General features: G+C 43.8%; 1 protein-coding gene across 9 annotated transcripts in view; it reads right to left on the bottom strand.

Annotated features, from left to right (window-relative positions):
- The window catches only part of RARB (retinoic acid receptor beta), a 317,775-nt gene that overhangs the window by 2,007 nt on the left and 292,464 nt on the right, over nucleotides 1-23,304 (bottom strand). For all 9 annotated transcript variants that reach the window (XM_072327968.1, XM_072327970.1, XM_072327969.1 and 6 more), the window contains 4 exons: nucleotides 16,703-16,863; nucleotides 9,973-10,149; nucleotides 4,004-4,208; nucleotides 2,505-2,663 (listed from right to left, as the gene is read on the bottom strand). In XM_072327968.1, the coding sequence (XP_072184069.1) occupies nucleotides 2,505-2,663; nucleotides 4,004-4,208; nucleotides 9,973-10,149; nucleotides 16,703-16,863 (702 nt within the window). The remainder of the gene's footprint in view (nucleotides 1-2,504; nucleotides 2,664-4,003; nucleotides 4,209-9,972; nucleotides 10,150-16,702; nucleotides 16,864-23,304) is intronic.

Raw genomic sequence — 23,304 nt, 5'->3', positions numbered from 1 at the left:
GGCGAAGCTGCCTTCTGCGGGTTGCAGGTGTTTTGGGCTAATTAATCGCAGAAGTACACAGAAACCCTGCTTACATCTGATGTAACTGAAGTTAACGACTGTTCAGCACTTCTCAAGTGCAACAACAGCCGGTGTTCTTACCTAGAGATGGCTCTGCAGGCTGTTGTGTGTAGGGTTAAACAAAGTTACAAAGTTAACCTGTATTGCCCAGAGTACAAGCCAATAAGTGATACTAGTTTAGGGAGAGAAAAAGCCCCACAACATGGCGTGCAGCTCCTAAGATGGCCTTTTGGCTAATATCAAGTTATTTTAAACTAAATTGGAGAGAGATGGATGTGAGGGCTGGACCATTAGGTGGATAAGGAAATAACTGGATGGTCACAGCTAGGGAGTTGCTGTCAAAATTGCTATGTCCAGGTGGAGTCAGGTCATGAGTTGTGACCCCCAGAGGTCTGTTGTGGGACCAGTGCTCTTCAAACTCTTTATCAGTGACAGAGAGTGGGACTGAATGCACCCTCAGCAAGTTTGCAGGTGACACCAAGCTAATGACAAAACAGAAGGAAGTGATGTCATCCAAAGGGATCCGGACAGGCTCACAAAGTAGGCACACCTGAACCTAATGAAGTTCAACAAGGCCAAGTGAAGGGTGTTGCACTTGGGTTGGGACAATCCCAGATATGAGTAGAGACTGGGAGCTCTCCTAGAGAGCAGCCCTGAGGAGAAGGACTTAGGATTGCTTGTGGAAAGGCCAGAAATGAGCCAGCAGTGTGTGCTTGCAGCCCAGAAGGCCAACTGTGTTCCGGGCTGCATCAAAAGAGAGGTGGCCAGGCAGGGTGAGGGAGGTGACTGTCCCCCTCTGCGCTGTCCTTGTGAGGCCCTATCTGGAGTACTCTCTCCAGTCCCCAAGCATAGGTACAATGCAGAGCTGTTGGAGCAGGTCCGGAGGAGAGCTACAGAGATGATCAGAGGGCTGGAACACCTCTCCTATGAAGAGAGGTTATAGGAGCTAGTCTTCATTAGCTCTGGAGAGTCCTCACTGCAACCCTTCCGTACAGAAACAGTACAGTTTCAGAACTTTTTACATGGTCTGATAGTGACAGGACAAGGGGAAATAGTTTTAAAATAAAAAAGATTTAGATTAGATGTCAGGAAGGAATTATTTTACTCAGAAAGTGGTGAGGCCCTGGCACAGCTGCCCAGATAAGCTGTGGATGCCCCACCCCTGGAGGCTCTCAAGGTCAGGTTGGATGGGGCCCTGAGCAGCCTGGGCTGGTGGGTGGCAGCCCTGCCCATGGCAGAGGAGATGAAACCAGATGATCTTCAAGGTCCCTTCCAACTCAAGCCATTCCGTGATCCTACAGTAAGTGGTGAGGATCATAAAGACACAGAAATATTCTGGTGTAATGCTACAGTATGATGAAAAGCACAGCAGTGACAGCATAGTAGCAAAGCCCTAGGCTGCAGCAGGTGAGAATATGCTGAAATGCAGCAGCTGTGGACATAGAAACGAAGGAAAGAATCATCTGCTCATCCCTGGAACGCCTCAGGTACACAGGGATCTTCAGCAAGACACCCTTACCCCACTGCCAACCCTTTAATGAGGTCTGGGAAGGGGTGGATCCTGGCAACACTCCTTCCAGACACTCAGGTACATTGGATGCACCTGAGCTCCCCTGGGTTGATCCTGCCTTCCTACCAGGTACCCAATTACGGGTTCAAGCTGTGACTCAGCACTACATCTGGAATTAAATGTCAAACAGCGAGGATATAAAGATTCTGTTCCACGGTAAAGAATGGATGTCCTGGAACAGTTTGTTTCTGTTGGGAAGAAGACTGTGTCTATCAAACAGAACAACTTATAGACAATTTATAGCCATAAGCCTCAGAGTTGAAATACCTCATACAACACACTTTGTGAGATCCTAATAATCACCTTAAAATTAGCCTAGTGGAAGGGGAATCTGCTTTTTAAAAGTGAAAGAAGGCAAGAAGAGTAAACAACACTAGAGAAAAAATAGTCCAATTACTGGGAAAAGATTCCGGAGAACAGAACCAGACATGGTTTGCTTTTCCATACTACAACAGTGCCAATGCTGGAGGAAGCACTCAGTCACTGCACAGCGCCAGGTAAGAAAGGAGAGTTTATATTCATGCCTGAGCTGAGAAGATTCAGAAACCATTACAAAGGCAATTAATAACAGGTGAATGCTGATGGAGTAGTTTCATAACTGACTTAAGCTGCCAGGAACGAAGGAGCAAGCACAACTGGGAAGCAATTAATGACTTTACAGGAACTGTACGGAAAACGTGGCATCGCGTACGTTTGAAGTAGAACCACTTTCAACAGGCAGTTACATGAACAAAATGAAAAGAGAGGCCAACAGGACCTCTCAGCTGTGTTAAGAACACCCACGGGACCAACCACCCAGGTTTTCAGGCCAGTGTCCTCTGAGAAGTAACACGCTGAGAACTTGAGCCACTGGGAGTGAGTGTGGGACACTCACCTTTTGCACTGATGCTACGAAGATCTGTGATTTTCATTAAGATCTTTGGGAACATGTGAGGCTTGTTGGGTCGTCTCTTTCGGATATAAATTTTCAGTGCTTCAAGCAACGGTTCCTGAAGCTTATCCACTTTCATTGGTTCTTCAAGGTCCTGGCGATCTGTAGGAAGCAGGATGTCACTCTATGATCTTAAATGTGGGGTTTTTTTTCAATCATGGAAGCTCTTGATTGAACCTCCATGAATTTCATCCCTTTCTCCATTTATGTGGAGAAATACACTCTGTAGCATTGATTGCATAGTTAGATGACAAACCACAGCTTTCCAGAACTTAGCTTCCTTTTTCCTTGCTTACTGGACAGGTTTGTCATATCCATGCTCCAGAGTTACTACAAGCTCCCTATCTAAGGGGAAAATACCTTCCTGCAAACAATATCTGAGAATTAATTTCATATTCATCCAGGTTTACAAACTGATTATGGCCGGTTTGGTCTTTGCATCAACGCTAAATCATAGTGAGTTACCACCATCGATCAGCAGATGGCAGTGCTAGCTTGAGTGACAACAAACAGCCATAAAAAGGGACTGCACCAGCGATACATTAGAGATGACTCAGAACCCATCATTGCTTCTGATGGGTTATGGTTAGAGACATAAAAGCAGAATCATTTTGTACTAAAGGGCCACCGTCAATAAAGAATGGCTTTTGTTTTCAAAACAGTCATTCTCTAATAGCGCTTTAAGCACAGCAATGCATAATTATGCACAAAACAAAAAGAAAAAAGAAAAATGGTTTTGAGTTTGCATTTCCACAGAATGGCTCATCTGAACACAGAGCTTCTAATGCTAAGCCAGAATTTGCACATCGGAACAGAGATTGGGTGATTAAATTGACAGAAGTGAAAGAGTCTTGTGGAAGCAATATGAGACTTTCCTTTTTGTGTTGCAGAAATACAGCTTTACCTGAATTTACCTGGCAGTGCCCCATTTGAGGTGGAATCAGCTCCTCCCCCACCAACCCCAAACCCAATGTTATTCTGCTAACTTGGAAGCACAGCCTGCATTTTCTTAGTTATCCCCAACGACTTCTGTACAAATGTAACCCTATGCACATGCATGCAATTGTATTTATGAGTGGAAGCTGCACAACCAGCTTCTTGCCCTAATGCAGGTCAGTCAGGCAGGTACCCAAACACTGCTCAGGAAGAAGCAGTGGGATATATCCTGCAGTAGTCCCTCACGAGGCAGACAATAAGATGGGCCTGATCCAGTCCATTTAAAACCCTACCAATAATGAAAACAATAACCATCATCAGTGGAAAACAAACCTTTTAGTGCAGCTGGTTTAGGTGGCATATATATAATACATACTAACACTACATATACATATTCTCTCCATATATACACATTTTAGTACAGGAAAGCAGAACAAGCAAAGCATAAATGAAGATCTTAATGCGTCTGTTGTTTTAAAGGCATCTGACTCCCCGCCTTACGGTACCTCCACAGATCAAGCAGATGGCACTAAGGAGACCGGTTTCTGTGTCATCCATTTCCAAAGGCAGGAGCTGGTTGGCAAAGGTGAACACGAGGTCGGTCAGGGGGCCAAATCCAGCGTTGTGCATCTGAGTTCGGTTCAGGGTAAGGCCATCTGAAAATGTCATGGTGTCTTGTTCTGGTGTGTATCTTGTGCAAATTCTGAGGATCTGTGGAGGAATAAAAATGTAACCTGAAGAATTCAGTCCTTGAGGGGTTTGCTGTGTTCTCCCGACGCAGCAAATTACCCATGGAACTGAAGTACGTGCTCACGTCAAAACAATCTGAAACCAAACTCCGGTACGTTCAGTTCCAGTAGCCCCGAAGTTCTCCAGTACCACATAAACAAACACTCGACTGTCTACAATTGCTTTTATAGTAGAAATCGGGCACTTCAAAGTTTTCCCTCTAGTTGTGAAATACTCAAAAATTCTGCGCCGTTCCCATGACTTCACTCATCAACGTTACCGTAATAATCCCATAAATGGCACTTTAATTAGTACGCTTTACACATCAAACTATCGAACGTTACTGCACTGCCACTCTGATCCCAGCAAGATCATTCATGATACCTGAACTCCTCACTGGTTTGGGGGTCGCATCTGTGTGACAGCGCTGCTCTGCACTGTGACTATGGTAGGACAAGGGATCTCTGTGCCTTTTGGGAGGGTACAGACAAACCCCAACTGCTGAAAGAGGCAGAACACGGCCTGTGCTCTGAGGCTCCTTCCTTTCTCCTGTGACGGCAAAGTTGTACTGTAGAACTCAACCAGCAGGTGAACAAATGCTGAGCCGGGAGAAAGAGATGGAAAGGAAGCCCAACATAAGGAGCAGCAGGCTACTCCTCGCTCACAAACCCAGGGCTGCACTCCTGCCTTTCAGAACACCTGCGAGGAGCTATAACACAGATTCCGGTTAAGGTGATCTCCGCACACATTCCTACTTCACTCATCAGGCCCAACCTGCTCTCTGCCTCAGCGCTGAGCTTCCTGCCCTGGGCCCTGACTCATCCCCATCCGTCCCCACCAGCTGCTCCACAAAGTGCTACTTGTCCTGCCAGCCCGCACACTCCTTCTGAGCCGATTACCAGGCTCTGAACCCTCACGTGGCAGCATGCAGCAGCCTCAGGAGCTCACCCAGCTTTTCCTCTTCTCCCCTCAGCTACAGCCGCGTGCTGCAGCACCACACCTGCCCAGGCAGCTGCCCCCAAGGCCGGCATCTCCCAGGCCAAGTGGCCTTAGTGCTGCCCTGCTGCTGCACAGGGAAGGACTGCATTGGCTCCGGCAGATCCGCCTGTGTGAGATGAGCTGGCCCGCCCCGAGCGCAGATAAGGGCGTTCCAGGGAAGACACGAGTTCACACCTTTTTGCTGGCCATGAGGAATGCAGAAGTTTTGTGCGCTGGCCAATGCTCACCTCGGGGTTGTGACTGGAAGGAAATGTTACAGCATGGTGCCTTGTCAATAGAAGATGGCACGGTTACTGCACCCTACACTGCCAGGAACCACTGGAGCTTCTCTCACACTCACTGTTTCTTATGCTTTACACCCAGGAGTTGGGCTGTCCAATTTGGGGTATCCTAGAATTCTGTAATCTTTAAAAGGAATGATAAGGAGCACGGAGCTGCTGGAACAACAAACACCTCTTAGAGCCCACCTAGAAGAACAGAAACTACACACTTTGAATTGTCCAAGCAACCTGCCTCCTGCTGAGCACAGCCTGTGGGCTCCCCAGCAATCCCAGCGCTGCCTGTCAGCTGGCCTCGCTCTGCTGAGGACACAGAGCAGCCTGAAGCTGCCACAGTGCTGACATGGAGGAAGTCATCCAAAGCTGCACCCGCAGCAGGAGCGAGTCGGGTGCTGGGTTATGGAGCCCCAGTGAGCAGGCATAGGGAGCCTTACACAATTCATGATTAAAACCTTCGGGTCCCATGGAATGTAGTTACTTCCAGGCACAGACAGCAACTGGGAAGGTTTTTCACAAAAGGCAGACTTCAGGCTTTTGTGCCTAAATGCCGCTTGAGCCTTTAATTGGATGAGCCTGCAGTGGCTCAGACGGGGCAACTGGCACAGCTGAAGCTCAAGTATGTGTTCTCTGCAATGCACTTAACTTGACTGGAGCAATCAGGTCTCAGGTTTCTCCTGCATTCCTTCTACATTATCCCACAACACACTGTTATTAAAATCTGAGACAGATCATTTAAAATGTTTTTGTGTGTGTGTTTTTTTTTTTATCCTTGTGGTTATTTATTTATTTATTTTAAATTTATGCCCTTCATCAAGATCTGTGAAACGCGAAGGATATTGCTGAGTTGCTGCTAAACCTTTCTTGGGCAAACTTCCAGTGTCAAAGTAAAGTCGATTTCAAGCTCATAGTCACTGAAGAACATATGGGAAATGTCAGCACTTCAAAATAAGAAATCATTGTATCTTTCTCCATTTTAAACTGTCTAGAAGACATCCTCCTAATGTCTTCAGTACTGTTTAGGTTTTGTAACTAAGCCAAGTATTTTAGTTGTCACTCTGCTTTTAAATGCCACTTGCAGCCATAAATAAGGTTCTTGCCAATGATTAAAGGACCTTTTCTTTCAAAGAATACATCTGGAAGTGTCTACGACTCAGTTACAAACAGCTCAAAAAAAACCCAAACCCACCCCCCAGTTCACACAAAACCCAAACATCCAGAATGCTGCACGTAGAATAAAACTGCTGCTACCATTGCTACCTGCTTTACACAGATTTGTTAAGGTAAGAACTCCTGGTGCCACACACTCACCGCCACAGCCAGGATGGTTTCCCAAGGAGAGAAACTCAACCCCTGAAAGGGCATCAGCAGATGAACAATCCTCCCAACACTGCCATGCTCACTGGAACGAGCTGCCTGTGCTCACAAGTGCCTGCTTGGTGCTCACTTGTGGGATCATACAACAAAAACTAAGAATGGCATTACTAGGGCTGAGAACTTGAGGGTTTTCCCATTGGAACTGAGAAAGACTGAACTATGGACTCCCTCCACATCTGATGCTCTCCCGCCGCAGGGCCAGCAGACTGGCGGACAGAAGCAGTCACTTTTATGAGGGTTACTGACTGAATTTCAGTAACATTTATCCCCGGAACCTTTGGCTCCAGAGCAAATACAAATTCCACCAGCCTCACTTGGCGCCTTTAACTATTTTGCAAGGCTTGATGTTATTTCCCTTATAGAATTCGTGTTTGTTTGTATATAAAACAATCATCTGACCCATATCCAGTGGAGTTTATTAAGTTTCTGGCAGCATCTCCTTTCTCAGGGTGTCAGGGGATTAAGGCATCTAAGGCTGCAAGGTCCAGCTAAGCCGAGCCCTCAGTGGGACTTGTAAATGCTTAGGACTCACCCTTGCCCAGGAGTTAGACCCAGGTCAGTTGAACCAGGGCTGGACATGGGGCGCCAATGCTCATGTCTAAAGCACAGGGCTCCAACAGCCCCACCAAGATGCTGCCCCTATACTGGAGGGCAAACATGAGCAAGGTCTTCAAGCACAGATCTGCAATATAGAGGGGTTAGCTCCAAAAGCCAAAGAAATGAAGACATTTGGGATTTGCAGAAATCTTCTCTACTGTGGTCGTGGAGATTGGCAGCTGCTCAGAGCTGTGCCCTGACTGGTGTTCTGTAAGCACAAATCCTGAGCAGGTCCCCAGCAGGGCAATACAGGCACATGGCCAACTGCAGGCAGGCACACACCATGCCTGGCTAGGAAAACTAAGGGGGAAAGCAGACTCTACGAAAACATTGCTAGAAGTGCTGTTATTTAGCTTAAATATAGAGAGCTGCACTCCAATCAGACTATATGTGCAGGTGATGTGGGTTTAATGGATATGGGGTATTTCACAGACCGTGCGCATAACTGTGGTGGTGGTAATTATCCCTTTTTCTTTTTAAGCAGCACATAAAGTAGTCACATAAAGCTTGTCTACATGTCACACTGGAAACTTAGGACTCTCACAGCAAGCTCGTCTTATCCATCCTGAGTCTGAAAAAGCCTCCTCTCTTGCCTACTCCAGGCAGCGATGGCGCTTGCATTTCTGCTTGCACAGATGTGTCACCTTCTTCAGTTTGGTGAAAAATAAAGAAGACAACAAGCAGGTGGACAGGAATGACAGGCCTTGGTAAAGGCTCTAAGTAGAGCTTGGATATTACCATATTCTCCAGGAATAGAAGTGGTGAATTGGCTTTAAAATAAGAATCAACCTTTTCTTTCCATGTATTAGGTGAAATATATTTATCATTTACCTTATCGTTAATATTATATATAATATGCCTTATCGTTAATATTCCAAGGACCAAGCTTTTATTTATCCACCTTGATGAGAGGCTGTGAAGTGCCTTTATCTGGCCCTGTACCATTATCTAGACCTTTATCAGTCCTGTGTGCAACCAGGAGTTGGACATGATGATCCTTGCAGGTTCCTTCCAGCTCTGGATATTCTGTGATTCTGTGAGCTCCAGAAACCCACAGGATCCTTAACAATTACAGAATTAGGGTACGATTTTTTCCTGGTAACTATGGAGCCAGAAAATGGCAGCTCCAAGAAGGAAATGCAGCTTAACACACGAAGTTTTAGGGTTAAAGTGTTTGGATGAACAGGGTTATTGGACTGAATTGGACTGGAAGAAAGGGACAAGGAGAAATGATTCTCAAAGACCACATGGCAATCTCAGCTTTCCTTTTTTTTATAAACCAAAGAATAACTTCCCTTCTCCTCTTCCACCCCATTTTCTTCCTACATCAGTGTCCTCTAGACACAATTCTTCGAAACAGCTTTTGACAACACAAGAGGAAAAGGTCACAGCAGTTAACATCTTCCTCAATATGCTCCTGTTGGAAGCAATGCACTTATAGAAATTCCAAGATTAACTACTTTAACTTGAAATTCTCTAGCTTAAACTCCTGGGTTAGGCCAAGAAATATATCTACAGTAGCCACCCTACAAAGGGCTTCTTGGTCATGCTGAAAAATCACCCGGTTCAGTAAGGACCAATAGGCTTATGCTCAGAAGAAAACGTTTAGAGGACGTATAAATCATGTTTGAAATGTTTAAGACACATCTAAAGCATGAACTGTTTTACTAATAGTCATTGTGATAGTCAGTAATATAGAGCATATTTGCCTTTAAAAGCCTGCAGGTCTGACTAAAGAAATGACGAGATCCCAGAGGGCTCCTCTGAAGGTCAGCATCACAAACAACCAGAGACAAAGAAAGGGAGAAGAGCTTGCCACTTTTTAGAGGAAAATTTCAAGCTTATCTGCATAGTTCTCTTCTGTAGATTGTATACTTCTCTATTTAAAACTGAATCACATTTTTGCTCAAATCTGTACAAAGCCCACAAACAAGAGTCCACTTCCATAGGTATCTACAGCACTCCTAAAGGTAAGTAATCCTGTGTACCAAAGGCTCTGTGCCTGCTGGGCTCTAGGCGCACCACTATGGCCTGCAAAATCCTCACTGCAAACATTTGGATCTGGTTCCTCAAACCAGCTCATGACCAGAGGCAGCAGACTTCCTTCTGGAAGCCCCCTATGCAGAGCACTGGCTGCAGTGCTTTGGGGGAGGAGGAGAAAGAGGAGCAGGAAATTAAAATCAGACCACTTTTCAGTGTTAATGATGGGGAAACCTTTCCAGAGTTGCATATATTTCCTTCTTATTATTTCAAAACATGACTTTCTTGCAGCTATACTGGAATCCACATACTGTAAAGTCTCACTACGTATTCTGAAGAACACAGTCATCCTAAATAACAAGCATTAGTAGGCATGCTAGAATCCACTTATGACTGTGCTGGTGAGTTTAATTATGCAACCATAAAGCTGGGGCAGCGTTTGACCTTCTGTCAATTGCAGTAACAGAGCGTAATAGAAAATAAATGACTACGAAGGAAATAATATTAAAGATACATACCAGTATGTCCAGGCAGGCTGCTTTAAGTAGAGTTATCTGGTCTGCAATGGTCAAGCTTGTAAAGCCTGGCAATCGTTTTGCAAATTCCACTATTTTAATAATGCACTTTGTTGCAAGTTCACTGAATTTGTCCCAGAGCCCAAGGTCCAGTCGAACCCGATGGTCTGCACTAGAGTTCTGGAAAGAAAGGCAGAAGGCACCATAAATCAGTAACATCCCTTTCAGTGAGTGGTTTTCAAGGGAAAGAAACAACAACCAAAGTATTCCTTCCAGAAGTGCCCTCTATTAACATTCCAGGCAATTTCTGCAGCTTGCTGTTGAGACGATGCTGTTTTTAAACTTGGATTAATCGCCTGAAAATTCCTTGGATATTTCTCTGTTACTTATGATTGCAGAGGCCATCTGTACAAGGAATACAAATGAACTTAAACATTTCCAAATGCCACTATCATTATTCTTCCTTGCCATTGTATAATAAGTGCATTGAGAGAGACAATTTACAGTTGTACCCCAGAAAATAAAATGAATAGTTGAACAAGGATATTGGGTCTTCATCTGGAAAAAGCAGCACAATATCTGGAACATAGCGTCACATACTTAAGATCTTAGCAAATTAGTTCTACTTAATTTATCTGCTCTGTGGCTCTGCGAGAGTTTTACAGCTTTCTCAAGCTATGGTTTCACATTAATTAAACAGCATTTTTCTTTTACACAATGTTACAAGAAACACCACGTGCAATAATAAATGCTGTGTGCTCATTGGATCGGGCATCCAATATTCATCCTCCCATTCAAAGTGCCACCAAGTCATCCAGGTTGCATCCCTCAGCGAATATTCACGTATCTTAATCCAAAAGCCCACAGGTTTTTAGCTAGCAAAAGCTGTACCCAGGCATTGGTCACCTTGGTGCCATTGGCTTACTTATGCTCATGGGAGGCCAGACTGAAGAGGTAGAATGGGGATGTGGGGCACGGGATGAGCTCAGCAGGGCCATGGATGCTGTCATCAGGCCCATATTCCTGCAGCCCTTGCTCTGTCCCAGTGCTGCATTGCCTTGTGCCATCACCATTGTCAGTCATGAAAGGCAAAGTCATGGCAGTCCTAGGGGAGCCACCAGCTGCCATTCACCTTCACTTACAACAGAGTAGAGATTCAAGCCAACAATATTTATATTAGGCCACTATTACAAAGAATAAATGCTAAAAAGTGTTCAAATAGACATATACATCCTTCCCTGCTTCTCTTCCTAAGGGATAGAAAATTAACTTCATCACTTCTGTTTGAATTTTTATTCTGGGAACAACTCTTTTTTTCTTTTTTTTTTTATTTTAATGACAGATTTTAAAATAGGAGAAAATGTCTTTATAATGCTAAGCCTAAAGAATTGCCTTCAAAATGGTCCCAAACTAATGGGTTAACAGTCATTGTAATGCCCTTTGAAACATTTCTTTCGGCTACTGGAGTATGCATCCTTCAGATTTATTTTATTTCATCCTCAAGGACCTTGGTGAAATACAGTACATTGGAGGAAAAATAAGATCAAGATGTGCAGTCATTCAGGCTGTAATTAAATTTAATAGGCAGTTTATCCAGTTCATAGAAAGATGGCATAGCGTAGAGCTACACAAAGCAGAGCCTAAAGCAGGAAATCATTTTACAATAGGGTATCCATCTGGAAAAAAAGACGTTGCATGAAACCAGCAAGTGTGAACGAAATCTTCATCAGTATCATATGAGGTTACTTTATCATGCTGCAGTACTGGCAACGGGAAGTTTGACATGTCTTCTATTAAGAGTAATGCACAGCCGTCTTAACAAATGTAAATCTAACTCGCCATTATGCAAACTGAAAAGAAGGGGCAGTTAATAAAATACAAAATAACCTGGTGTTTTATTGTGCGGGTTGCCAGATTCCTCAGCGTTGGATCTAATGGGGTTTACACGTTGTCTTTGAGATGCCACAAATGGGAAGGCTTTCAACATTTTATTTGGTAATGAATGCTAGCCACAAACGCCGTGGAAAATAGCTAGATTTTTAGCATCATTTCTCAATATGTAAAAACAGAACGGACTCAGTATCGATGTATAGGTTGAACAATAAAGCACGGGGGTTAATAAAATGCCTGTTAGAAACTCTGATTAAATTTTGCCTGGGGATCTCCTGTAACCACGCTGTGAAAAACATGCAGATGCTACGAGTTTTCCTGGATACTGTACTGAAGCAGGAGGTTTTTGGGCGTCTTTTTCAGGATCAGCCTTGCATGCTTTTCAGGCCTTTGCACCAGCGCACATATGGTGGAACAATACTGTAATACACCCTGGTGACATCTTTATCAGTGGAAAAGCCCAACCTTGCTATGAAATCCAATTAAACAGCCATTTTTGCCACATAAATTGATCCCATTTTTTCCATCATTTTTGTTCTTCATCGCAGCCTGCTCTATCTCCACATTAACAATATAGGATGAGTTACTCCCAGAAACATACACAGTAGCAGAATCCCCACTGTCTTTAAAATCCACTTTACAAATGAAACAAGGCTCACAGGGGCACTATGCCCTAATCAGGAACACTTGCTATACCTCCTTAGTAAAAGCAGTAACGCACTCCAGCTCCTGCAGGCTCACTGAGGACCACAACCCTCTTCTTCGCTCAATCCCAGCATCAAGATATATTTTTCCTCTACGCTGGCACTGAACAACAGCCATGTAACTTCTAAGGCAAGGACTTACGAAGAGCAAAACGCCGCTGAGGGGCAAAACCTCTCTACTTACAGCCGGCAAAGAGCAACCAGGGAGAACCTGAAGCAAAGGTCCAACAGAGTAAATTTTTTTTTCCCTTTTATCCCCCTCCCTTTATCATGAGGTTGGATGTAACACAGCTGCAGACTTACAAATAGTACCAGTCTCAAGGGACAAGCAGTATAGTTACACTCAATTATACTATAAAGTATGACATCTCTAGAGAAATTACTACGGCACTTTCTCTTACCTGGATGACAGTAATAAAACAGATCTATTTATGATGGACTTTTGAAATCCATTACGTTTAAAGAGCTTGCTGATTCTCATCACCGACAGAACTGTACTTGCCCCTGCCTACCAAATGCAACTGTTAAGGCAAATGACTCAGGGAATTTAATACATTCCCTCATTATTTTAAGTAGACTTTTATTAACTATGCAAAGTACAGTAATTATTGTAGATAGGGACACTTTTTCTTTTTAAAGAGCAGATGGACATAAAAAAATGCAATTGAGATGCTTTTCCAGAACCGATTTCTTTGACCAGGTAAAAATACACAATGGGAAAAAAATAACCACGTAACCTTTCCTGCAGGAAATGCAGGCTGCAGTGTTCAAGAAGAGGGGTCAGATATGCAAGCCAAATGTCTGCACAGGTGGTTTTTTTTATGACCGTATCTCTGGCAAGCTCTTTTTTTCCTCCACTCTCTTACAGTGAAATTCTTTGCTCCTTTTAGCAACAAACAAAACCCTGTTTTAAATTAGTCTAAAAGATCATATAACCAAAGGCGTACAGGAATCACACGCAGGGAACAGACTCTTCTGTCCACAGTTCCCATCACTACACAAGTAGCGTAGTGAAACTCCAGTCAATCCACATGGATTCAATATGCTCATTTCTCACCTCTCAGTTAAAAAATTGATCAAAATTTTTAAGGTTACAAAAGCAATCCGTATCGTTTGCAGCATGAGAGCACCATGTTTCATGACTGTTAGCCAGCAGCAGCAAACAAACTTTATACATTCTACCTGTACCAGCCTCTTGCTATCAGGAAAACTAAAGCTTCACATGGTTCTAGCTCCCCTTGGGCTCTGCATTTAGCAAGAGTTGTGTGCTTCTATTTTTGACTTCTGATCTCTATCTCAGGTGTCTCCGAAGGAACAACTACCACCCGAACCTTGCCATGCTGTTGTCCAAGGACTGAAGCAGTGTCCCTCAACCTAGTACAAACACCTCATTGCAGCCTGAGAAAGTCACAGATTTCTGCAGTGTGGTTTATCCTCCACTCCTTTGCTTGGCAGTCAGCTGGAGATGGAAGGCCTTTTACTCCATCCAAAGGGGTGTTTAGGAATATTTCATTCCCCAAGGTTTTTTCTTGGGTGCAGGCATATGATGGAGAGCTGTACTCTGTGCCTTTCAAAGCCCTGCAAAGACAGCTCTCACAAATGAGATGTTACACTAAACTTCTATCTAAAATGCTGGAGTGGTCACCAGACCTTAGTTGGATGAGAGATTTAAGTACTTCCCATTTTACAAAGAGATTATGAGAACAAAGCCAGAAGACAGTTAGTATTTAGCACCACCACTGTCTGCTTTGACACAGCTTTGATACGGGAAGATGTAGAGCTCTCGAGATTCAAGGTAAGCCAGAAATAACCCTTGCAGTATAATTTTGTTATTGGGACTTGAATTGTTGCAAACCATGACAAAGAAGCAGGGACTTTAGCCACGCGCAGCTAATTGTTACAAGCTTCTGAAATATCAGCTACAAAAGAAAGACTTCTCTTTCTCCAAGTTGTCCCATCCTGAGACAGATATTCAGTCTCAGAGTCAGCATAGTCAGTTTGGGGCAACTCAGGACCCCTCAATGGCTCAGATTTGCCCATTTCTGAAATCCAGGTGCCCTCAGTACAAGCTCTGATTCTTCTCTGAGGACATCAGCACACCACCAGCTTCAGCAGCAACCCAAGAAAGAATGGGGGGTTGGACTCGATGATCTCTAGAGGTCCCTTCCAACCCCTACAATTCTGTGATTCTGTGAAGGCATCAACAGCATGATATCCAACAATACCTTTTCCAGTTTCCATTTGTATCATTTCAACAACTAAAGTATTAACGAAACTTAAGCCTCTGATCCACGCAGGCACATAGGTGCCCAGGTTTATCTTTCATCCGTTGGGAACTTGGACAGTTACCAGTACTAAATATCAACACACCAGCTGCAATGCACTTTTCTAATGCAGAGGTAACACAAAGGTTTGTAACAAAACGTTCACATTTGGAGGTATACCGATACATTATTCTGGGATAGCCAAGTCATTTGCAACGCAGCCTGCGAGCAATAAACTCTGGCATGCATACCAGTCTGGCTACGTGTCCCAGCTGCAGACATCCGATCACCTCTTCTGCAAGGCATAAACTCACTGTCTTTGAACTGTGAAGATCTTTCACACTTGTTCAGAAGTGCTCTTGCATTAGTAGAAGTGTGAGAGCCCGCCTGGAAGATTTTATTCCCTTCAAGTTGGGGACACAACCACACGTACTGCGGGGAGGGGTGGAAGGCATTAACCCAGGAATTTCCCTGAAAAGACACACTATGAATCCCACAGCCTCCAGCCCTGCCTTTAGTTACATCACCAGCTGGTTGTTTTTGAGCTTCCAGCCTCGCATGCTGCACTCGTCCCCAGGGGGCTGGCTGTGCTTGCCTACTGCAGTAGTATTTATCAGCATGCCTACAAGGATTGTTTTGACTACGTCTAATGCAAGCAGAGAAAACACCAGAGGAGCATGCAGAGGACAGATGACTTCCCCAGTACTAACAATTTTATGCAGGTCTCAGAATTAAATGTGAAAAATGCTTGTGAAAATACTTTCAGTGACATGGAAAATATGCTCTATTCTAACAGCACAACATATATGCTTGCTTTTCTGGGACTTAAATACAAGATCTTAGACTGAGATCATAGAGTTTTGAACACTGCAAATAGTTCAGAGGCAAGTATGCCACAAAGCGGCACCCTGCTCACTGAACACTCTCATGCCATGCATGGATTTGCCTAAATTACAATTTGAGAAGCTTAATCTTTGTTTCAGGAATAGAGCATGTACTCAAAACAGAGAGCAATCCAGTGACAAATTGCACCAGGATGACAGGTCTCTGTTCCAGGTGCCCAACTGGGGCAGAGAACCATGGAGGAAGGCAGCTCCTCGGCCCAGCCATGCCACTCCCAGCCTCTTTACAGGAGGATGTTTTGCGCATCTCTTTGTATCAGCCAGTACTGCTATGTCTGGCAGCCAGTCCAGACCCAACAAAGTTATTCATCAGCTGATCAGGCTCTAAATACTACCTAACCTTTAGTTTTCAGTGTCTCTTTCTGCACTGCACTGGCAAACTTGACATTGGATTTCCTCTCGTATATGTATTAAAAAAAGAAACATACTTCCAGAAACTGCCCTCTAGAGAAGTTCCTACTTCTTGACTTAAGGCTGTTTTTTCACTTCTAAAAAGCAGCAGAAGCATTTGCTGCTCTGTAGTATTTCTGTAGACTAGAAGAGAAATAAAGTGTAAAATGAGCATTTTGAAAACTGGCTTATTTTGACATTTTCTATTTTCTTTGACCATGGTAGCTTTGGGACCGTCACTAGCAGCAACTCCACACCTGCAATGCTGTAAACTGCTGACACCGAAGCAGAGAGCACATTTTTGGAGACCAACACATTTCTAATGAATTCTGGTATGTAATTCACTGGTGGACACCACACTTGTCTCTTTGCTGGATTAGGCTTTCAGTCTCTCATAACGCTGCTAAGTAATGCTTTACAGTTAAGAGCACATATTTCTGTGCACGTATGCAGTTTCTTCCTGGCTATGGAGACTCAAAGAGCCAATAGACTTCTGCATCTTTTTCAACCACCTAAAGCCTCCAGTACAAAATTCACATCATCCGCCAGTCTCCAGAATATATTTCCTCCAAATCGTACTTACCGTAGTGTATTTTCCCAGCTGGCAGAGCGAGGGGAAGGTTTCCTGGTGAGCTTTTCGGATCTTCTCAGTGAGATCATCCAGCTCTGCTGTCATTTCATAGCTTTCTGTGGACTCCTGCTTTGTAGGTTCCTTCTTCTTTTTGTTCCTATCATTTCTGACAGCTGTGGAAAAAAACAGGCACAGAAGATTCAGATCACCCCATGCTGTGCTTGTTGCTCTGCTTCAAAACACCGCAAGGTATTTTGTTTTACTTTAAGCGTAAATTATTTTAAGCGGAGATGAAACATTATATTCACAGAGAATACTTACACAAGCTTAATTATTTATCCATAAGAACAGAACTTAATGGAATAGTGATGAAACCAAACTGACTTCCATAGGTTGTTGCTGTGGGTGTGCTATCACAGCCCCACAGCACCTGCCCTCCAAGAGAGTCTACCACAACTCCACATGCATTCAGAGTCTCTCATTAACTCTGTGAGGCGTGATTTTTTTCACTGTAGCATTACAGTTGTGCACGGTGAATGTGGTGAATGGAGAAATTCTCTGCAGCGATGTAGCTGGTATTTCACTGGATGTGAACTGCGCTAAATGAAGACAGCGATGGTTTCTCTTTTTAGATTTCATAATATGGAATATAACAAACCCCAATACTTCATACAAACTCTGCCAAGAAAAAAATTATTTAAGGGGAAAGTTAAATTTGAAAACAGCCAATGAAAAAAAAAAAGATGAAATGCAATGAACTCAAGCTCTGAAGATCAAAGGAGAAGCACAAACACTTGAAAGAGGAAAAACTGCGGTGAAGCTATCTTAAAGTCGCTTGCCATCTGCTCCTGCCCTCGGATCAGCCTTCTACCTTCCCCGGGCTGCGGGGGATTACTGGAAATATGCATTGTGCTGCATTCGTTCTGTAATTGATTTCCCACATATTTGTGTTTTGTAATAAAATATGACAGCTGCTCCATCACCACGCTACTCTCTGTTCTTTTAATGAAAACAGCTTAATTTTACAAAATGTGCCCAGGAGATAAGTCTATGTCTGCAGCATTGCCAGTACTTGTGAATTTTATCAAGAGGCTTGTTGTTAGTTAAAGCTAACATTTTAAGTGTAACCAGATGCACGAGGAACCCACCAGGCTTTACAACAAAGCCAAACAAATCAGTCCTTTTCCCCAAAGACTCAGTACTGACACTAAACACTGCAAAGATGAACCGCTGCTGGACAAACAAAACAGCACTAACATTCACTGGGGCTCAAAACCCCAAAAATTAGACCAGAGACCCAAATTCTTAGGGTGTGGTTGGAGAATGGCACACATGAAGATGGCCTGCCTGCACCTGCTGGTTCTTACCCATACCAGCAGCAGCCCACAGCTGGCTCTTTTCTCAGTGGGCTCCACAGGCCCATCTTCACAGTACCCCATTTTCCGTGGATGCTTGCACTGTGTCTATAAATACAAGATGGTAAAAACGCAGGTAAATACAGGACACTGCAGGAATAGGAGGTTTGGATTCAGCGTCACCTACAGCATTTATTAAAGACCGAATGACACACAGCTAGATTAATGTTCCTCTGGGTACTGTTTCTGAGAGAAAATTAAGCGCAATATGGGAAAAGCAGCAGAGTCAGGGGTGTCTACAGAAATAATGTAAGACATGCACTGGAAAACAAAGGGTAGGACACTGAATGTTTTTATGAGTAGATGAGGTACACACCTCATGCACAAATGGCTTTGGTTTCCTGACTGAAAAGGTTTGACTTTCCAACTGAGAGAAATCTGACCCTGCTCTGGTAAATATTTTAAGGATGTACTTGACTTCATTTGTGTGAACAGCCTCACACTGATGTCAATTATGTGCTTTGCTGGGATGCTGAGCATCTCCATGGATTAAAGTCTCACCTCAAATACCATCAGTTCATATGTCTGCAGTAAAAGACTCTAAAGATGCCAAGAAAAGCGGACAGAAAAGGCAAAGTTGTGCCTTATTGTGAATCATAGAATCCTTAGGGTTGGAAAAGACCCCCAAGATCATCTAGTCCAACCTCCAGCCCATCACCAGCATGCCCACTAACCCATGTCCCTCAGTGCTACACCTACACAGTTCCTGAACATCTCCAGGGATGGTAACTCCCTGGGCAGCCTGTTACAATGCTTCATCACTCTTTCTGAGAAGAAACCTTTCCTAATATCCAACCTGAATCTCCTCTGACACAACTTAAGGCCATTACCTCTTGCCCTGTCACTGTTACCTGGGAGAAGAGGCTGACCCCCACCTTGCCACAGCATCCTTTCAGGCAGTTGTGAAGGTTCTGTGCTATTTTCCTAAAGCCAATGTCCTGCCCGACTTGCTCACTGGACCTCAAGGCAGAGAACAAATGCATCCAGGACTGACATGTACATCTTGAGTGCTCCAAACTGCCACTGCACTCCAGAAGTAAATCCTAATCACTGCTGTACTTAGGAGATAAAAGAGCTCCTCAGAAAATTATGTAAACTCCTACACAACCGCAAAAAGCAATAAGCCTTTGTAATAAAGCCCCATTTACTTATACTTCTACGACTGACAAATTTGCTTAACAGGCGGCCTCAGCAACTACTTATCTCAATAGCTTTGAACTCCTCGTGGAAGACAAACACATTATTTTAGGCCTGTCCTCAGAACAGCTGCCAAGAGCTCCCAGATACAAGGAGATAACTCATGCAGGGTTCCAGCCACTGCTCCTGTGCTACACCATGCAGCAATTCCTTCGGTTAGATCTGAGGTCCTTTCCCTTCTAAAGCCAAGGGGAGGCAGTTGCTGGTCAGTTCACACCAGACTGGCCCAGATCTGTCCTCTTTGCAGACACAAATCACTGAAGGGTAGGAAGGACAGAAGGGGAGAATTAACACGTTCTGAGACCTAAGAACAGTTCTTGCTCACTGTCAGCTTTTTCTGTTATTCTGATGGTCTTTGCAATAACATTATAGTTACCACATAACATTTATCTTCTTGCTTGATGTGTACTTCTGTTTTCTACATTTGTCTAAGGCTGCACCAGACCTAGTGGTATTTCTATATTCCCTGTAAGACAACACAATAAAGTGCATCTGACATATAACACCCAGGCTCCAAAAATATACAGGATTTCAACAGTGTTGAACTATTAGGCAGATTCAACTACATCTATAATTCAACACAAAAAATAATAAAGAGAGAAAAGGATTAAGACAGTGCTACGCTTAAAAGAGTTAAATCAAAACACATAAACACACACATTTGCACAGTAAATACCAAAGCCATCACTGCTTGGGGAACAGGAACTGTCACACTGCATGTTCGAATAGGTTTGGATTACAGCTTATGCTTATATTACATAAATCACACCTTTTGGTATCTTGGTCTTTACATGCATATGATCACATCAATCCCCAAAGCAATTCCATTGCCTTTTAATGATGATATGCAAGAGATGAATCTGTGTCACAGTTAATGCTGTTGTGGAAAACTCAGGTTATGAATTTCATTACTTGGGCACTAAATTCTGACTCCATGGCTGCATTATTTAAGAGCTCCCAATAGGGGACAGTATGGAAGTTTACTTGCCCCGTGAGAAATACTGGAAGTTACAAAATCCAAACAAAAATGAGGCGTGTGAGGGGAAAGAGAATGAAGAAGGTGTACCTGTGTGTGTGGGTAGGCCACGTCAGCACACATCCCAACACTGCTTGGACAGCTGAGTGACACATGCCCAAGCCTGAGCATGTCTGCTCCCATCTGTCTTTCCGTGACAGCTTCCATGTCATCTCAACACATGCTGGTACAGGCATTTCCACACCCAGAAAACTACAGGAAACCTTGGCAGGACTTTGTAAGTTGGTGAAGGCCCTTTCTGATGCCCTCATATTAAAGACCAGTGCCTACCCTCCAATACTTCCCCATTGTCTGATGAAAGAAGGGGTTGAACTAGGGGGCTGCCTCTTCTCTGCCCCTGATGGTCTGCTCCCTTTACCCTAGGTCTCCCACTGCTTTCAATACCCTTCTCTGCTTGAAGCAATGTGTGTGGAATGGGTGCTGTAGGAGGGATGGATGCCATTTTCCAAGAAAAGCAGGGTCTGCTGTAGGTGAAGCTAAGGACAGGAAAGGCATGAACAGCTTCTCCTGGAGGACCCCAGCTCTCTCATTTAGCAACCACCCAGCAATGCTTGTGCTTGAGCAGGTTTATTTCAAGCATGCCGTAATGCTGGATATTGCCCGGTCTCAAAATCAGTGCCTTCAGGTCCAGCAAATTCACTCATCACTTGACCAGATGAATCTGGTATTTAGCCCAAAAGATTCAGGCAGTTTCTGTATCATCAGGTAAAATTATGGCATGCTGAGTTCTTGTGCTCCCATTTGTCAAAGGTGGCAGAAACATATGCAATGGAAAAGATCCTGCAGCTCACAACACTATTTTTCCAATTGCTTGCATAACCTTTGCTTCCCCAGATGCCCAGATGATAGTTTGACAGTACCTTTCATGTATTATAATGATTAATCAGCAATAGATTCGTGACTTGAAATGCTACCATTGCTGTTTTGCCTCTTAAAGATCCCCGTGACCTTTTACAGCTTTGTGTACCAGTTAACTGTTTTTGTTCCTGTGCTGACAACTACTAGTGCTTCCAGTTAGTTTGCATTCCTGCAAAACCACACTTCTCTCGTCCTTAAACATTTCAAAGTTATTTGTTAAGCTAACAAATCTCAGAAGCGCCACAAAGCACAGGGAGCAAGTCGGTAATTGCACAATGCTCAGCTGCAAAGGTGGAGAGTCAGCCTCACCACCCACACATGGCACCATTTGCCTGCCATTGCCACTGTCGGGGCTGCTCTTCCACTGGCTTCATGGCACTTTGGGAAGCCATCATTTGATCCACTGCAGAAGGCCAGCAGCCCTGGCTGGTAGAAATGGCAGGCAAATGGTGCCATGTGTGCATGATGAGATTGATGCTCAGACTTGCAGTCATGGCTTCTAGAGTGCAAACACACAAGGTTTGCATCCTGACACCCAATTCCTGACATCCAGATTCCAGCTACTACAAATTTCTAATTCTAAAAGGTTTGCAGTTGTGGACCATTTCAGTCAAATACACAAAATGCTTAAGTAAGTGCTGCTTACTTAATCCATCAAGATAAATGCCTGACTTCCCCCAGACACTGTGCATCTCGTTTATCCCCTATCATCCTTCTATAAACTGTGCTCCCTGTAACTGATGGCACAATGCAAGAACATCTCTCCCAACAGCCACCTTAGCAAATCTTGAATCCAAAGGCCTAGCACCCTATAACAGGAGAAGGAACCAGGCTCGCTACACATCACAGAAGGCTCCCAAGTACCAGAGCTGATGGCTTCAGGCTGCAGGCGCAGAAATGGGGGACCTGCTAACATGTGGTGATCTAGGAGGTTGTTTTTAATATTACACAGCCTGCTCCTGTCACAAGGGGATTAACACAGGATGAGAATTAACAGCCATCTTGTATAAGCTCCAAGCCATCCCCATCATAAGAAAAAGAACAGAAAAAACATCTTGAAAACTACACAATAACGCCTGACAAACGGAGATGCCATCAATTCAGAATGATAAGAATCCTATTCATGTTTTCACAGCAATACAATTGCAAGCCAAACATAGCATTAAAATATGCAGAGCACTAGGTAGTTATAAATGGATTGGCCTTCCTAGGTCATGATTTCCAGATGAAATAATGTTTTCTTTCAGGCAAAACTGCTCGGTCTTTAAAAACAACAGGAAACTATCTTAAAACAAATTCTTATGCCAAAGTTGAGCTTTGACATATGGAGAATGATGGGAGGCAATGCACGTTTCACATTAAAAACTGTTCTTCCTAATGGACAAAGCCAGTTACAAGTACACAGTCTCCCAAGGAGCTTCGAGTACAAAAACAAACTACATTGAAAATCACGTATTTTGTGGCTGATTCAGAGAAACCGATCAGGTTAGCTGTCTGCTACAATTGCCACAAGAAAACATCTAGAGTTAAGTGAGATAGTATCTCTCTACAGACACATATCGAAATTAGCAAGGGAGCACAGAGGAACAACCATGAAGGAAATTTCATGAGAACCTGGCATGCTACCATTTTCCCCCAGGCACAGAACAAGGACATCCATTGAAGCCTTCAAACCTGCCCCCTGGTTTCCTGTTGAGAAATACTGCTCAGTTATGGCAGGCGTGCCCTGAGCACAGTCCAGGAACCTCTGACATTAGGCCCTTCAGCTCCACTACACGAGACAGCACCATGAGCCCAAAGGGCATCATCCTGCATGCTGCCCTCACCTATGCAGGCTCCTCCAGTCACTGGTGGCAGGCTTTTTTCCTGAAGAAGGTGAAGCTGAACTCTGCCTTGAAGCTTTGTATTATTCATTACATAATTGCTATGTTTTATTAGAAATATGATCTATTATAACCTTGAATACAGTAACTTAAATGACATTGAAAATTAGATTATTCTGATTATTAGAGAAGTGAGAAAGGTACTAAACATTTGTAAGACTGATAATCAATCAGTGTATCCGTCTGAGTGCAATAAAAATCAATCAGGAGCTAGTGCGTTTAAAT

Source organism: Excalfactoria chinensis, chromosome 2 (assembly GCF_039878825.1).
Source record: "Excalfactoria chinensis isolate bCotChi1 chromosome 2, bCotChi1.hap2, whole genome shotgun sequence".
Lineage (NCBI taxonomy): Eukaryota > Metazoa > Chordata > Aves > Galliformes > Phasianidae > Excalfactoria > Excalfactoria chinensis.
The sequence above is the reverse complement of the archived record's forward strand: the minus strand, read 5'-3'. Positions and strand labels throughout refer to the sequence as shown.